General features: G+C 53.3%; 1 protein-coding gene and 1 long non-coding RNA gene across 3 annotated transcripts in view; one reads left to right on the forward strand and one right to left on the reverse strand.

The window, feature by feature from the left end:
* ANO10 (anoctamin 10) overlaps nucleotides 1–16760 on the reverse strand; it is a 164766-nt gene that overhangs the window by 37856 nt on the left and 110150 nt on the right. Inside the window, exon 12 of one of the 2 annotated variants that reach the window (XM_051962097.1) lies at nucleotides 5459–5575. The exons of the other annotated variant lie outside the window; for it this stretch is intronic. Coding sequence (XP_051818057.1) covers nucleotides 5459–5575 — 117 coding nt within the window. The remainder of the gene's footprint in view (nucleotides 1–5458; nucleotides 5576–16760) is intronic. 2 annotated transcript variants of the gene reach the window in all.
* On the forward strand, nucleotides 5509–15468 carry LOC127538365 (uncharacterized). Its single transcript, XR_007947727.1, has 3 exons — nucleotides 5509–5602; nucleotides 6265–6476; nucleotides 14953–15468. It is a non-coding gene; the product is annotated as an uncharacterized LOC127538365 (long non-coding RNA).

Raw genomic sequence — 16760 nt, forward strand, 5'->3', positions numbered from 1 at the left:
GTATTCTGTCTGCAGTTGCACTGGAGAATGTCATTTCCTTATAGGAGGGTGGGGATGGGAGAGGAACATTTGTCATCATCAAAAATTATCACTGCATCAATCAGAATTCTAAAGACTTTCAAAATTGTTCATTTCTACAATATTATCATGGTATAGATGTGTTCCTCATTATCCCACCTTAGTCTGTTTTCCCTTCCATTGTTGGGGCAAAGGTTAACAAAGGGAAGGCTAGTTCTGAAACCTCAGGGGCAGAGTTCCCTAAAGATTTCCAGAATATCTGGACTGACTTGCAGTTCTACAACAGGCCATCAATGGGCCCGCTGTCCCGTGGACTCTCTAACACCTACCGTTTCCCTTTTTTGGGAATATTTTGCCAACCTGATGGTTCTGAGGTGGAATCTCAGAGTTGCTTTAATTTGCATTTCTCATTTCTCACTGGTAATCTGGAATATTTTTTCATAAGGCTACTGATAAAGCCTTAAATGGGCAAGAAAAAGAGGGACTGGAGACCTGGGGCACAAGACAGAGATGAGAAGACTGAACTCAACCTGAACTGTTTCTGCAGAGGGTCCAGGCAATGATGCAGCCCCAGAGAGATGGCAATGGATGGACACAGGAACTCTGGATCAAACTGGCCCAGAGAGGAGGGCCCGGCAAGGCAGAGATTCACAAGATGGGTGACCCAACTTGGAGGCTGTCCTTCGAAAAGATGACCTCCGTGAGGTCAGGGATTATCCTTTACCTTTCACTGGTACATAATAGTACATAGTACCTGGTCCACAACAGGCGCTTAATAAAGATTTACTGACTGACTTGTGAACCACGTGAACGTGCATTTCTAGAGACAAAATTAACTTTCTAATTCTTCTGCGTTCCCTTTTGGTGGATGGAAGACTGCCCAGGTTAGTGGGGGCTAGGGCTCACAAGCAGGTGCTTTACTTGATTCCCGGCCATCCTGAATTCTTTTCCTCATAGACAAAGAGTCTCGGGGATGTACTTTAGGCCTAAAGGACCTTACAGGAGGATGCTGAGGTTTCTCGTGGAGGCTGAAGCTCATCACGAGGGGAAATCTGGGCTCAGATGAATTATGTATTTTTATTGTATTTGTTATTGTTGAACCAAGTAAAAGCCTATTACTGTTTTTATGGCATGTAGACAAGAAGCTAAAGCTCCCTGCTAAAGAAGATAGTGGGAGGTGTCCAGAACAAGGTTATTTTTCTTGAAACCGAACACAGAGAAGACACAATGCCGAGGGAAATGGCTTTTCCTCACTTCTCCTTTCTGAAGCAGCACCAGCACTAACTGGGCCAGGAGTGGGTAGTCTGGAGGTCCACCTCAGTCCACTTGTCTACAGGAACAATCCAGCCCAGCCCCACCAGGCCCTGAGAGCCTTAACCCCGACAAACAGGGAGTTCTGGGATGCTTTCCCACAGACTGTGTCTCCTAAAGCCCAAATCTTTATCCGGATCAAACCATTTTCAAGATGTTTTTATTACACGTCAGCTGATAGCTTGTTAGGAGAGGAAGGGTTAAATGTGGCCTGTGGCACAACCAAGAGCCGGAGGCCCTCCTGGATTCCAAACGGCAACCTGGACCCGCATGAACGCGGCTTCCCCAAACCGACGGCCGGGTCAGAGGCCCCTCTGAGCCTTGGCTTGCCGCTTTAAAGTGGGGTACCGGATTAGAGGCCCCCAAACCCTTTTCCATTGAAGATTGCTGCTGGGTGACCTGGGTCTCTCTGGGTCTCGTTTCTCCCATTGTGGCCCAGGAATGATGACATGGTACCACTTCCCTGAGTTCTAAGGACTAACAGGATCTTCAGAATCCCCGGAAGCTCCAATGGTCAACTGCACAAGGACAAGAGCCATCCGAAGCCCTGCAAGTCCACTTCGCCGCTGCCCGTCAGGGCTGGGTACGGGGCCTGCTCTAGGGGACCCCCAGGCTCTGGCTTTTCAGTTCCTCGTTCCCCAGCTTAGTCTGGGGCTTGCACATTGGCGCGCTTCCTAAAGGCTTCACCCATTCATACAACTACAAACCTGGCAGGGACCCAAGGTCTGACCCGGGGGCCGGGCCTGCGAAGGTCGGAGTTGTCCCTCCCCAGGCAGACCCCACGTGGCTGAAGAGGCTTTAGGATGCTGGAGGGGGCCTGGCCCACAACCAAACGGGGGAGCCCCCCTGGCCTGGGCCCTCTTGGGATTCTGGAAGAAAGGGTTCTGTGAACTCCAAAGGGCTCCTGTCTACATTTGTAAATGTAATTCCTCTGACAGATGCAGTGAGAAAATCGCCCCCCTCAGGCTGTCCCTGCGGTTCTCAGGCCCAAACCCCCCTTCCCACGGCCTGGCGTCAGGGCGCTCTGGTACCCTCGGGACCACCAAGCCGAGCTTGCCGTGGACGCCGGCCCGTTGGCGATGGCTTCCCCAGCCACAATCTAAGGCCCTTTTGGTCACGACTTCTGAGGTGCTGTAGAGCTGGCTGGATAGTGGCCAGTCATTCCGGGACCTGATCCCCGCGTGGCAGGGCCTGAAGGGGCTCATGCGAGGAGGACTCCCTTGGTTCCCCAGTGGAAGGCACAGCACGCAGAGAGAGCCCAGGCCTTCCACAGCCACGTGACTCTCCCCAAACGCCCCGGCCTCTGGGCTCTCTCCACAGCCTTGTCCTCGTGTGGGGTCCCCCCTGAGCCGGCACGGTGGGCTTCTTTCTGAGCCGGCAGATCACATCTAAGAGGGAGACCATGCTGGGCTGTTTGCCCCTCGGTACTTCCGGCTCTTTCAAGTCACCGAGAATGTTGAAATCAATTTAAAAAGGAAAAAAAGCATCATCAAGGAAGTATTTACTGTCTAGGGCTGATCTCTAAAGGTCATGGTGAGCCGGTGTTCCGGAGCATTTGGAAATGCCCTTTACAAAGCCAACAAGTCTCTTATCCTCCTCTCTCTCCTTTAAAAGTTCACCTCATTTGTCAGCACGCGCCAAAGAGACCGATATCGCAGCCGAAGTGATATTTAAAAAGGAAAAGGGAAAAACAGAGCGGCCAAAACAGGCTCTGTCCTAGGGGACACTTAGAATGGGAAATTCTAAAAGTGACAAAGACTCAGCGCGGAGCAGGGGCAGGGGAGCCTAAGAGGGAAAACAGGCCCTGGACTTTGCCTTCCCGTCTGTGAAATGGACAGCAGCGGGCGGTAATGAGACTCTGTGGGGTCCAGAGCCCTTTCCCCTTAAAAGTTCCGGATGTCTCATTTTTGAGGCAGCTGCCCTTGTCCAGGTGGCCCGGGCTGACTCAGCCGGCAAGCAACCGCAGACGAAGCCCGGGCTGTGGGGAACAGAGGGACTCTGGTGACGCGGCTTCTGGGGCCTGTCTGGCTCTCCCGGCCCCAAGGTGGCCTCCTCTCCGGCTAAACCCCTTCTCCCAGCTCTCAGCCAGGCTCCTGGGCTCTGTGTGCTCCTTTGGAACATCAGGTCTTGGGGAAAGTCTGCACTGCGGACATAGATCCTGCCGCCCTGCCAGAGCAACTGCTTCCTGAATGCTCTGCCTGCTTCCCCTTCTTTCCCTCCCTCCCTTCCTTCCTTCCCTCTTTCTTCCTCTCCCTCCCCCATTTTCCCTTCTCTCTGGATATCCCTATCCCTCACCAAGGTTAACCCTTCACACTGACCCCTCCAAGACCTTGCTGCAGGAGCCGTCCCTCTCACTCAGCTTTCCCGCGGACCCTTTTTCATCTGCCTTCCACGGGCTCAGGTCCTCCTTTGACCCCGGAGTCCCCTCGGCTCCCTCCGTCACAAATGCAGCAGCCCTTCCTGGAGCTTCATCCTTTCTGTCTCCCTGCTGACTGAGCTCCAGGGCCCCCGGGGCCTCCCTCCTCCCCACCCTCTCGTGGCTCCCTTTTCCCCCTTCCCAAAGGCCATCCCTGAGCCCCCAGCCGGCAGCGGCTTTTCCCCCTGGCGTCCCCTGGCACCCGCTCGGAGCCTCCTGTAGCACTTCCGGGCAGCCAGCCTCTTCCCCAGTAGGTCCTAATGCTTCCTTCCCGGGCCTTAGCCCCAGAGTCTGCAGGTCAGGGAAGCGGAGCCCCCGGGGCCTGCTTCCCTTCCTCAGCCTTTCCCGGCTCTGGGCCCGGGCCGGCAGTTCGGGCTCAGCTGGCTCAGAGCTCAGGGAGGATGGAGGGGGAGGTTGGGGGGGCTCCTGGGGTCACAAGCCAAGGCAACCAAAGGGGAGCTGTCTTTCAACGCCGACCTAGAGCATGAATTAGTCAAGACAAGACTACGCTCCCTCTGCTCCCCGGGGCCCTATCGAGACGCTGCTCCCTGCTGTGGCCGACGCTGGGGGAGACCCCCGCGCCCCGCCTGAGCTGCTGGCCCCGGGGTAGTGGCCGTCCCCAGGTTCTCTGGGACAAGCGGAGGGGAAAGGGGGGCCCCAGAGCTGGCTTTGTTCCTGAGAAGCTCTCAAACCCCCGGCTCCTTCCTCGACCCTGGGCCACACCCGGGCTCCTGGGCCCGGGGCTGCAGTCAGGGCTCCAGGGGCTTTCCTAGAGACGAACCTCATCTTCTGGAACAGAAGCTTCTGGAAAGCTGCGGCGGCGGCCCGGTCACCCCGGAGGCTCCCGGGGCCTCCCAGCCCAGATGGGCCCCAGAACCTGAACCCCGACCCAGGAACTGTGCCGGACAGATGCCGGCTACGGCTCGCTGGGAAGCGCACACCCGTTACCGGATCGGAAAAGAACCATTAAGCTCTCTTGGTCAAACCCTTTTCCCAACAAAGCCCTACAAGAGCCCGTGGCCGCTCCCAACCGACTGATGGGCTCCGCCATCCTTCCCGCAACGCCCCCTTTGTCCTTGGGGCTTTGCTGCTAATCCTTCCGGAACGGGCCAGAATTGTATAGAGCGCCCCGGCTTTGCAGACCAAGTGATGACAGAAACAATACGTCTGAATGAATCTGAAAGCAACATACAACGGACATCAAGGGGCCACAGACCAATGTAATGTGATGCAATGGGCTCCTGCTGCTGGAGGGCCGCAAGGTCTCGGGGCCGGCGGCGGGCGGGGCCGGTGGCTGGGGCGGGGCCGGCGGGCGGGGCGGGGCCGGCGGGCGGGGCGGGGCCGGCGGGCGGGGCGGGGCCGGCGGGCGGGGCGGGGCCGGCGGGCGGGGCGGGGCCGGCGGGCGGGGCGGGGCCGGCGGGCGGGGCGGGGCCGGCGGGCGGGGCGGGGCCGCGGGCGGGGCGGGGCGGGGCGGGGCGGGGCGGGGCCGGGGGCGGGGCGGGGCCGGCGGGCGGGGCGGGGCCGGCGGGCGGGGCGGGGCCGGCGGGCGGGGCGGGGCCGGCGGGCGGGGCGGGGCGGGGCGGGGCGGGGCCGGCGGGCGGGGCGGGGCCGGCGGGCGGGGCGGGGCCGGCGGGCGGGGCGGGGCCGGCGGGCGGGGCGGGGCCGGCGGGCGGGGCGGGGCCGCCTGGCTCTGGGCCCGGAGCCTCCGCTTACCTGCTGTTTGAGGGCTTCCAAGGACTCGAATTCCAGCTTGGCCAGCTTCACCTGGATCTCCTGGGGCTTGTCCGGGATGACGAAGGCCAGGACGAACTTCAGCGCCAGCAGCGCGTGCTGGGAACAAGAAGAAAAGCGCACGTGGTGAGACGCCCCGAACCTGCGCGGAGAACGAGGCGCCCCAGCTCCCGCCCTCCCGCGCTCGGCCCCTCCCAGTCCCCGAAGCATCCGGGCCCCAGAGGCCCCAGACTCTCTCCAGAGGCGGGAAGGGTGTGGGAGGAAGCGGAGGGGCCGTTTCCTGGCCCCCCCAGGCAGAGCAGTGGGGAGGAGGGAAGGACAGAGAGGAGGCTGGGGTCGGTCAGTGGGCGGGGGTTCATGAGGGACCCGCTGCGTGCCCAGCGCCGCGTTAGGTGCCAGGGAGACAGTTCCCGCCCTGGAGAAGCTTTCGTTCCCCAGTGCAAAGCCTCCCGGCTGGGCTGCCCCAGGGGCCTCAGGAAGGCGCTCCCTCTCACCCCACACGTTCACCCGGAGCCTGGCTCAGAGCCGGCCCCGCAGGGATGGTTGCTCAGGTACGAGGAGAACTAGGCGGCCCCCAAGGTCCCTGCCAGTCCGGAGCCTTCACTCAGACCCCGGAGACTCACTCAGCGCATCCAACGCTGCTCCTTCACTTGGCTCCTTAAAATCCATTTTGCGTATGAACCATGTGACGTGTGGCTTCTTAATATTTTATGGAGATGAATCTTATTCAGAAAAGGTCTCGGAGAGTTTTCCTTTTACCTGAATATATTCATTTTTGCTCCTCCCAGGCTCCTTCTGCCTCCTCGCCCAAAGCGCAGCCCGAGTCCTCTCTCCCCCAGGAAGACCCCTCCCCTTTATCCCCCCCCATTTGGAAGCAGTCTCTTCTCTTTCCCCGCGCCCCCGAGGGCTGCGTGGCTGTTGGCAGCCGCCCCACTAACAGATGCTTGGGAGTAGTTGGGGCTACACGGACTCCTCTCCCCGGGAGCAACGGCATCCCCAGGTGGGTTGGCAGGTACCACGGCGGCCGAAGACCAAACCAATTCCAGAGTCCTTGCTGACCACTGCTCTGCTCCAGAAAGAAGGAAGCCCCGGGCGGCCGTCAGGCTGCACCTGGAACACTGCAGGTGGTGCTGGCTGCCAGGTTTTGTTTCCATTTTTATAAAACCCCAAACTTAGCGCTGAGACTTTTTAGCAGAGTAAATCCCAGATGGAAAAGTCTTCCTCCCTACCCCTCACCCCATGAAATTCTGACGTGTATGAAGAGAAACAAAGCCAACTGAGCAAACGGGCAGAAGCAGAGGCCCCATGGGGCGCATCCAGAGGGCCCTTCTTCTGCCCCGACCCCATGGCGGCCGGCTCACAGCGTGGGGCGGCTCCTGTTGTCCTGGTCCTCCCGCTCTTATCTCAGTCCCCCCCAGCTCTTAAGTCTCAGAGTTTCTCTGGGCCCCGAGGTCTTCCTTCCCGACAGCCCGAGAATTCGCCGCGCCGGGTTTGTCCGCTAATTACCCAAGGGCACCCTTGTTTTCGGCTGTTTGTTGTCCGCGGGGCCGCGTTTTAGCCAGTGACGTTGCTGAGCAGCCGTGGGAACAAAAGCTTTCAGGCTGACCCGGGGAAGGACTAGTGATGGAGAGTGATGGAAGGAGGGAAGGGCCCAGTCTGAGAGTGGAGGCCTCAGTGGGCAGCAGGAACATGGACTGGCCTCTGTTCCCCTGGACTCCCCGGGGAAGGCCCAGGAGCAATGTGTCAGGGAGGGAGGATTTAAGCCAAGTTCCCTAATGATCAGATTTACCCCAAAGTTAATGAGCAGCTTCAGAAGAATCCCTGTCACAGAACGGAGACGCTGTGAGAGGGCCCCTCCCCATCACCCCCTGCTGTTCGGGGGCACAGCACCCGCTCATTTTCCCTGCATGCACCACGAGTCTTGCTGAGGGCAAGGACCATGTCCCGTAGGCTTTGTGTCCCCAGGGCACCTCCGCAATTTCTTTATAAACGTCTGCGCCGATCCTGTACAATATGACTGACTCCCTCATACTGTGGGTAAACCTTGCCCCGGGCCCACGGAAACACAGGCTGTCCCTTCCCCCCAGCACACAGAGCACCGCCCCCAAGGCGCCGTATTCCCACCGAGCCCTGCTGCATTCTAACACGGGAAGTCCTGACAATCCCAGGGTTTCTCTTCCATTTGTGGAGCAAGACAAAGGCCGAAGCCTTTTTTTGCAGAAGCCCAGACAGAGCCTCTCCACCTCTGAGAGGCCCTTGTGAGCCGGGCCTGGCAAAGGCCAGGGAGTCCGAGAACAAAGCTCTGTCTGACAACATGGGGACTGAGAGGAGGGACGGGCCCAACAGAAGGCTCTTTTAAGCAGGAATCATCAGGGAAGGCCCGAAGAGGCGGCGAGAAGGGAGCCATGAGGGTCTCCGCGAAGGGATGGAGCAGCGAGGTCCCTGACTGAGAGCGAGGGGAAGGCCCAACGGGAGCAGCCCCGTCCTCAGCTGCAGAGCACAAAGCACCATGAGGATCAACGCCAAGTGGATTTCTCCTGGGACCCGGATGAAATACTGAAGGAAATCAGATTCATGACAGGACAAGTAATTACAAAATTAGAACCCTTGAAAAAAGGCAGGAGCCCAGAGCACAACAGGCACATTCCGAGTTTGGGAAGTCTGTCATGTGTGTTAAATAAGGCTCTGGAGTACACAGGGAGGGAAAAACAGAACTTATGTTTGAGACCATGTCTGAAAAAGGAACTGGAAAAATACAAATCTAGGTGACTTAATCAGGGAAACAACTGAAAGTAAAGCCATAATTGAATGAAGTCTAATCAATGTGGATTTATCAGAAATTCTGTAAAATAAATCAGATCTAAAAGCTCCAGAGAAAAAGAAGAAAAGACAAGGAAGATTTGAGGTAATTTACATGGAGTAGATAGAGGTTAATTCAGAAAAGATTGTGGTCTGCTGCCCTACTGGGGACCCCAATGGAACTGCTCAGTTGGGAAACTTTCCATTCTCCTTCCTTCCCTCCCCCCTCTTTTCCCTTCTCTCCTTCCTTCTCTCCCTTTCTTTCTTCCCTTCTTCCCTCCCTCCCTTCCTTCCTTCCTTCTTTCCTTCCTTCCTTCCTTCCTTCCTTCCTTCCTTCCTTCCTTCCTTCCTTTCTTCCTTCCTTCCTCTCTCTCTTCCTCCTTCCCTCCCTCCTTTCCCTCCTTCTTTCCCTTCTTCCCTCTCTCCCTCCTTCCTTCCTTCCTTTCTAAGTTGACAGTGAGGACCAAGAAGACTGCTGCCTAATCTCGAGCATCATTCTACTCTCAGAGGAGTGACCTCCTCTCTGAAGGCTCTGCCAATGGACTTCAAGCTGCCACAGGTCCTACTGACTGAAATGGAACGGGCCCGATGACCAACGGAGGACCAGCCTGGCTAAACATCCCCCTAAGGCTGGCCAGCAGACAATAAAACATCTTTGACATCATAATTCATGAAATCACCTACTAGGTCATGAATGAAGCCCAGCTTATGTAAGCGGAAAGAGCATCCACCCACATCTTTTGAAACAGTGAAGCAGATCCTACCTAAGAGAAGAACATTTTAGAGACTGAAGGAAAGTTTTTTCTCGTAGTGTCTGTAAACCAGAGAGACACACTGATTTTTCTGATAGCTACAACGTACATCTGTTTGACAGATCATGCTCTCAGTTTTAAAATGTGCAAAGGATAATGCGTATTAAAAAAAAATACATGACTCTTCATGAAAGATCTTTCAGGAATAGTATAATGAAAGAGAGAGAGACAGAACTTAAAGAGGGAAGAAAGGAAGGAGGAAGAGGAGGAGAGAAGGAGGGACAGAGGAATTGAGCAGCCCCAAAGGCTGTGAAGAAGAGGCTATAAAATAAAGGACAGTTATTACTGGGAAGCTCTTTAAGAGAATTTCTAGCTATCTATGGTAGGAAGGAGGATTTTTCAGAAAAAAAAAAAAAAGGAAAGTAGAAGGCGGGCTGCCTTTGTTAAGAAAATTTAAGATTGCTAGCAGCAGTAAGTGCAGTATTTTTGCCTAAGAGTTGGTTGGTTGGTTGTCACCAAAGTGACTATGTTGAGTTAGACTGTGTCCGACTGGCCGATCAGACCCATGGCAGCTCGGAGGCTCGGCCACAGGTCGGACACAAAGAGCCCCTATGAACATTGGGGGGGGGGGAGGGGAGGTCTTCCCTAACTTTGCGCATCTCGCTAAGTTTTCTTTGGGCTAATTCAGGTCTGCTCGGCTCCATTTGGATTATCTTAGGAGACTGAAGAGCTCCAGGCAGGATAAGAGACCAGACACTGGGCCCCTCAGCGTTCCAGCTCTCCCGCAGAAGGGTAGCTCAGCTGGGCCGGACATCAAATGTAGGCTGGCCAAAAGGATCTTGTTCACGGAGAGCTCACACAGGGCAGGTGCCCACAAGCGGTCAGAAAAAGCGACCCAAGCACAGGCTCGAGGCCTCCCTGAAGAACTTCAGAATCGATGGTATGACGCAGGAGGTGCTGGCACAGGAGAGTAATCCTTGACCTGTCACTTGGCATCCGGCCTGGGAATGGCCGCGGCACTTCCGGTCGGGGCAGAACTTCCGGTCGGGGCAGAACTTCCGGCCAGGCAGAAATCCACGTCAAAAGAAAAAAATGGCCGATGCGAGGAAGGAGCGGGAAGACCTCATACCAACGGAGGCAGAGGAAGAAAGATTGAGAAATATTGCCTTCAGGCTTTAATTAGGGGGAAACCAATACATCACTTTTTAGTTTATTCTTTACTTCCAATCCTAGACCCACCAGATCACCAACCAATCAACCAACCAATAAGCATTTATGAAGCTCTTGCCATGTGCCAGTCACTACGCCGTCGAGCGACCCAACCCCCCAACAGTCTGTCTCAGGCCTTTGTTTCCTGAGAAGGAGGCGGCTCCCCTTAATGTCCATGCTGGGTAAGTCAGTGGCTGCCATTGTGCCTCCCAGTCGCTGGCGGCGAGCTCCTTCCAGCAGGGCTGGTCCCTGTCCCCAACGAGGAGCCCCAGTGACTGCCTTGCTGGGCCGGCAGGACGCTCTCTCTTGCCGCTGGAAGAGCGCTGAGAGGGGCTTCAGCAACACCCGGGTCTGCCTGCAAAGGATCCACCCCGTGATGCTCGTCATCAGTGGGAGGATCAGCCAGGGAAGACGGTTTTGGCCAGGACAATCCATTAAGGAAAAATAACGTCGAATGGCCCTCGAGCCCCTTCTGCTTTTACAATAACAGGGACAGAGAGTGCCAAGAATTGCAGTTTTAGGCCATCTATGAAATAGCAGTTTAGTGGGCAGCTGGTGGCGCAATGGATAGAGCACCAGCCCTGGAGTCAGGAGGACCTGAGTTCAAATCCAGCCTCAGACACGTAACATTTCCTGGCTGTGTGACCCTGGGCAAGTCACTTAACTCCAACTGCCTCATGAAAGGAAAAAACGATATTAAAAAACCCATTACCTTAACTCTGAGCATATACAAAGTTATCTACAGCCACTCCAAGAGGGAGGACTCACTAACTGGGGGGGCCAGGAAAGGCTGCCTGGCTTCTGTACGTCAGACATGCTAGAAGCGGAGGGAGCAGGAGGAGCACCTCAGGAGGAGCACCGGGCCAGAGGCACACGGGGAAAGGGAATTTTGTGTACGAGAAGCAGCCACAGACGTCAGGAGAGAGCACACGTGCAGGAGGAGGAGGAAGGCAGCCAGGAAAGGTGAGTGACGGGCTGACAGGTCACACTGCAGCCCTGCAGGAACTGTCAGCTTCCTTCTGCAGGTGGGGAGGCCCCCGGGGCTCCCCGACTCCAGTCCCACGCTGGGCTGGCTTGGCTGTCCTGGCAGGACCCGTGTTGGGCAGGGCCGAGATGTCTAAGCAGAGACGCTCAGGCCAACGGCTTGGGAGCAGAAGAAGGGGGCAGACGGGAATGCGGACAGAGTCCCTGCTGGGCAGACTGGGTGGCCGGAAGGACCCAGGATGAGGCTCAGGTGGGCTGTGCTCATACAGGTGAGAGGATGGCCGGATCACACCGGGCACGAGTGTAGGAAGCGCCGTGCAGAGCCGGAGAATCCCCCATGGGGCCACAGGTGTCCCCAAGAGTGGAGAACTCCCAGGAGGGAATCAAGGCAGCCCCGGGAGCAGAGCCTTCCCCCTGCCAGCCGCGCCGTTCATGTCCATGAAGCACATGTGGCTAACCTGGGCCCTGGCCACTCTCTGCAGACCCTGGATGGGACAGGGAGGGTACAGTTGACACCTGACATTCACCCAGAGGCTCACTGGGCGCACGTCCCTCTAAATCTGAGGCACTTGTTGGTGAGTGTGAAGAGGGACTAGGGAGAAGGGGACCCCGAGAGAAGCAGGAGAGTCAGAGCCAGACACCCAGGCCACCCTTGGGCCCCAGGTCAGTCCGAGAGCCCTCAGAGACTTGTCTGCCCTCCTTTGCCTTCAGTCGCACAAGGGGACTGGGGGCACCTGATACTGCATCATGGTATCAAACCACTGGGCAGAAGAGAAAGAAGGAAAGGGAAGGGCTCGGAGCACTCAGAGCAAGGGGAAGGGCTCGGAGCACTCAGAGGAAGGGGAAGGGCTCGGAGCACTCAGAGCAAGGGAAAGGGCTCGGAGCACTCAGAGCAAGGGGAAGGGCTCGGAGCACTCAGAGGAAGGGGAAGGGCTCGGAGCACTCAGAGCAAGGGGAAGGGCTCGGAGCACTCAGAGCAAGGGGAAGGGCTCGGAGCACTCAGAGCAAGGGGAAGGGCTCGGAGCACTCAGAGCAAGGGGAAGGGCTCGGAGCACTCAGAGCAAGGGGAAGGGCTCGGAGCACTCGGAGCACTCAGAGCAAGGGGAAGGGCTCGGAGCACTCAGAGCAAGGGGAAGGGCTCGGAGCACTCACAGCAAGGGGAAGGGCTCGGAGCACTCACAGCAAGGGGAAGGGCTCGGAGCACTCAGAGCAAGGGGAAGGGCTCGGAGCACTCGGAGCACTCAGAGCAAGGGGAAGGGCTCGGAGCACTCAGAGCAAGGGGAAGGGCTCGGAGCACTCACAGCAAGGGGAAGGGCTCGGAGCACTCAGAGCAAGGGGAAGGGCTCGGAGCACTCAGAGCAAGGGGAAGGGCTCGGAGCACTCGGAGCACTCAGAGCAAGGGGAAGGGCTCGGAGCACTCAGAGCAAGGGGAAGGGCTCGGAGCACTCAGAGCAAGGGGAAGGGCTCGGAGCACTCAGAGCAAGGGGAAGGGCTCGGAGCACTCAGAGCAAGGGGAAGGGCTCGGAGCACTCACAGCAAGGGGAAGGGCTTGGAGCACTCACAGCAAGGGGAAGGGCTCAGAGCACTAACAGGACCGCATCCACCACACCCATCCAATCTCCCAGGACCATTTCTCTGGGATCTCAGCTTCCCAGAGTTGGAGTCACAAGGATACCAGAAATCTCAGATTATGCAGACACAATCAGACACTGTCTCCTGACAATGATTCCCGAATGCTTGACAGAGAGATCGCTCAGTCACATTGATTTCAGTTCTAATCAAAGCAGGAGAAGGCCCGGTTCTCCACAGGAACTCGGGCGGATTTCTTTCATGAAATCTCAGCAAGTTCCACAGGCTCACTGTGCTGCTGCTGGGAGCATCCCCACCAGGGAGAGGAGGTCAGAGAAGGGGGGGGGAAGGAATCGTGACCCACTGTGCGCCCCACAGAAGCGTCAGCGCTACAGGATTCCATCCTCATCCCATCTCATGGAGAAGGGAAGCGGCTTGTCACTGGGACCGCCATCAGCAGGGCCAGCCCTCCCACGGGAGGTGATGTGGCGTGGGGACAGAGCTCGGACTTGGAGTTGCCGAGGCAGTTGGAGTCCTGCCCCCGTGCCTAACTACTTGTGTGATCTTCCACAACTGACATCTGGGTCTCTGGGACTCAGTTTCCTCATCTGCAAAGTGGGGGATATTATCCACTTCATCTAGCTGTTGTGTGGATCAATGAAGATTGTGTATAAAAGTTGCTCTGTTAAGCACTTAGCACAGTGTCTAGCACATAGCAGGCATCTGGTATATGCCCCTGTTCTCCCTCCCTCCTTCTTTCCTTGTTTCTTTCCTTCTTTTTCTCTTTCCCTTCCCCCCTTCCTTCTTTTGTTCCTTTGTTAACCTGCAAAATGTGGACAAATTAGATATTGAATTCAGCACCATAACATAATAAATCTAAATAAAAAATAAAACTCATTTCTTTTCCTAATTGCTAAAGCTTAATATCTAGGAAATAGTTTCAGATTAAGCTAAGGTTAATACCTCACTTAACTAGAATATTCAAGAGATTAGAGAATTTGGATCAAATACATTTTCTACTCAATCAAAAGCTAAGTAGAAAACTTTTTGTTTCAGTTCTTTATGAAAATGTCTGGAAGGTATTAAGAGATTTTCTTGCTTTAGCCAGTATAGCACTTTAAACTTAATTACACTGTTCTTTGATGATGGAAAAAATTTTTTTTAATTTGTAAATTTTAAATTCTTAAAAACTGGATTTTGTACTAGAAGCTCTGGTTTCAAACCCAGGCTCTGATACTTCATCTCATTGTCTCTTTTAGTTAAGTCCCTTCACTTGCAGGCCTCAGTTTCCTGACATGTAAAGTAGTTGGATTAGATGATCTCTTACTATTCTTCTCAGGTCTTAATATTTTTAAAGATTTGCTCCTTTCTCTCGACAGTTCAGAAAAAGCAATTTAAGATTCTGGTGTTTTTGTATAACGCAGGTTCTGGTGGATTTGTCACTCTAGTGATTGGAGCTTCCACTGGGCTCACCTCACTCTCTAAAGAGAGGGAGGGACCCATTGGATGCTCGGAGCCCCCAATATCAGCCTGTTTGTACGGCCCATGGCTGCACCCCACGTGTTCATTTTCACATCCCACTGTCCCAGCAATCTCATGAGACCCTCCTCCCCAGCTCACTGGTCACAGACTGGTAACTAACAGGCTGAGGAGCCTCTCCAAGTCTTTCCACAACCCTCCAGGGCTCCTCTCAAACACATGCAGATGCCATGGGGAAGGGCAGGTACAGATACCCAGAGCCCATCTGCTCCGGGATCAGGATCCCTTGGCTAGGAGAGACCCTCGGAGGAGCCCCAAGCTCCCTCATGGCCACCTGGCTCGCCGGGCTGTGTCTCTAACACAAAGACGAAGAAGACAGAAAAGGAAACCATCAGTGCCATTCCATTACTGATGGGGATTTCTTCTCGCCTTTTTTCTTGGCTAACTCTGGCTTTCCAGCCCGTAAAGCACAAGGCCAGGAACAGGAAGGTGTCAGAGCACAGATTTTTTTGGGGGGCCGTTAAGTGATGAGGAGTTTGTTTCCCTTTTTAGGTCCTGAGCAAGGGAAAGAGGAAAACTTACAGATTTTTATATGGAACATAAAAAGGCTAAATATCAGGAGTTGCAATACTTGCTGTAAGTTCAGGCTTTCTTTTTTATATTTTCTTTCTTTCCTCATATTAGGAGCCTGTCTAGTCAACAGCTTAAGAGAATGTCTATAGTCTCAAAGGGGCCCATCCAACGTCATCATCTGAAATCAAGAAACCAAATCAATAAAAGACTAGATGAAGCAAAGTCAAGGCTGCAATATTCTACGTTTTGTTCTCTGAGAGGAAAGCTTCTCAATGGATAACTAGTGCAAACGATTATCTTCTTCATTAAATTTGATGACTTGTAACATTTTTAATTGGTCCAACAAGAAGTTTTCATTAAGAGAAGTAGATGTTAAGTAATTTGGCTTTCTAGCACATACGTGCTAAAAAGGAAAAATGGATCCCTGAAGACTAAGTTAAAGAAACTAATAAAAACGAACATTATTTCATTAAGAAGATGGTGTTATTGTTTACTATCAAGATACCAACTGTAATTTGAAATTACTTTTAATATCTTCTTGGACTTGGATGGAATTGTCTTAGCTGACAAATATATTTGGGTCTTTCTTATTTATAGAAATGTATATCTATACTAAAGATAAATCCAAGTTATTAAGGTAATTATATTCAAACACTAAACCAGATTCAATCCCCAAATGCTTCTCACATTATAGACAAGAGAGTTTGTTTAATTTAGTTGTAAGAGCTGTTTGCTTGATTACCTAGTGTAACTTTATGTTGACCAACTATTCCTACTACTACTTAGTATCCTGCCTGGAGGCTTTGAGAAGGCTGTTGATAACAGGGCGGCTCTGTAAGAGCAATTCCAAAAGTAAACTATCTGTTTGTAGCAGGCTAATTGATGGATATCAGCTCAGAAAGGCGGGGAATGACTGCCCAAGATCATACAGGGACGAAGTAGAGGGGTCAAGACTGTAATCCGGGCCCTCTGAATCTTTCTTACAGTGAGCTGTCTCTGAACTAGAGATGACTTGGGAAATTTCAGGGACTTCCTCAGCCAGGAGTCAACAGAATTCCCTGTACTTGAAAAGATCTTTTTTATTCTAGTGGATTACATAGAGTCAAGGTTTTCATGAGTCTGAGGACCTCAGTCACTTCCACCCGCCCCCACGCTCTCTGTTCTGTGTAATTCTTGGTCATCTCTCCCCATAAGACACTACTTGGAATACTGTATGTTGCCATGCTCTCTCTGAATGTGGATTCTCTGGTGGAAAATTTTTGAAGAATTTCTGGTTAAATGCATAAAACTGGAAAAATGGGGGAAAATCTCTTGCCACCAGGAATGTTCAGAATTTCTTCTATTGAAGAGCAGGATCCAATTCTTAACAAATTTCTGATCTTGAATTAATTCTACAGCTCCCTTAATCTATTTCAAGCCTTTACTTGAAATGGCCCCAAATCTGTTTCTCAAAATTGAAAGCACGGTATTTTATTTCTCTCAAGATGGAGATTGATCAGCTTATTGCTGATTAATCTGTGGCAGATTAATACTTAATCAACTGGATTTTCTAAAGTAATAACTTGTATAAAAACTCTGATCGATTTAATAGCATGGTTCCATTTCACTGAAAAACAAATCTAGTCACAATTTTCACACATTTAGCATCAACTTTTGGTTCAATAGATACAAACTGTTGATGGGCCAAACTATATTGCCTAGGTATAAATCCTACATTTTTAAGATTTCTCTGAGATTCTGTGTTAAAATACTTCTATCAGAATTTGAGATGGCAGGAATAGTTCTATGATAGATACGATCTCAAGTCTGAGAAAATTTTGATTTTATTTTTACTCTTTTTCAGCAAGCATTTCTTTTTTTTTTTTCCTTCCCCCTATTGAAAACCATTTAAGAAAGACAAAATAATTTGAGCAAATATG

This window comes from Antechinus flavipes, chromosome 5 (genome assembly GCF_016432865.1).
Source record: "Antechinus flavipes isolate AdamAnt ecotype Samford, QLD, Australia chromosome 5, AdamAnt_v2, whole genome shotgun sequence".
Classification (NCBI taxonomy): Eukaryota; Metazoa; Chordata; class Mammalia; order Dasyuromorphia; family Dasyuridae; genus Antechinus; species Antechinus flavipes.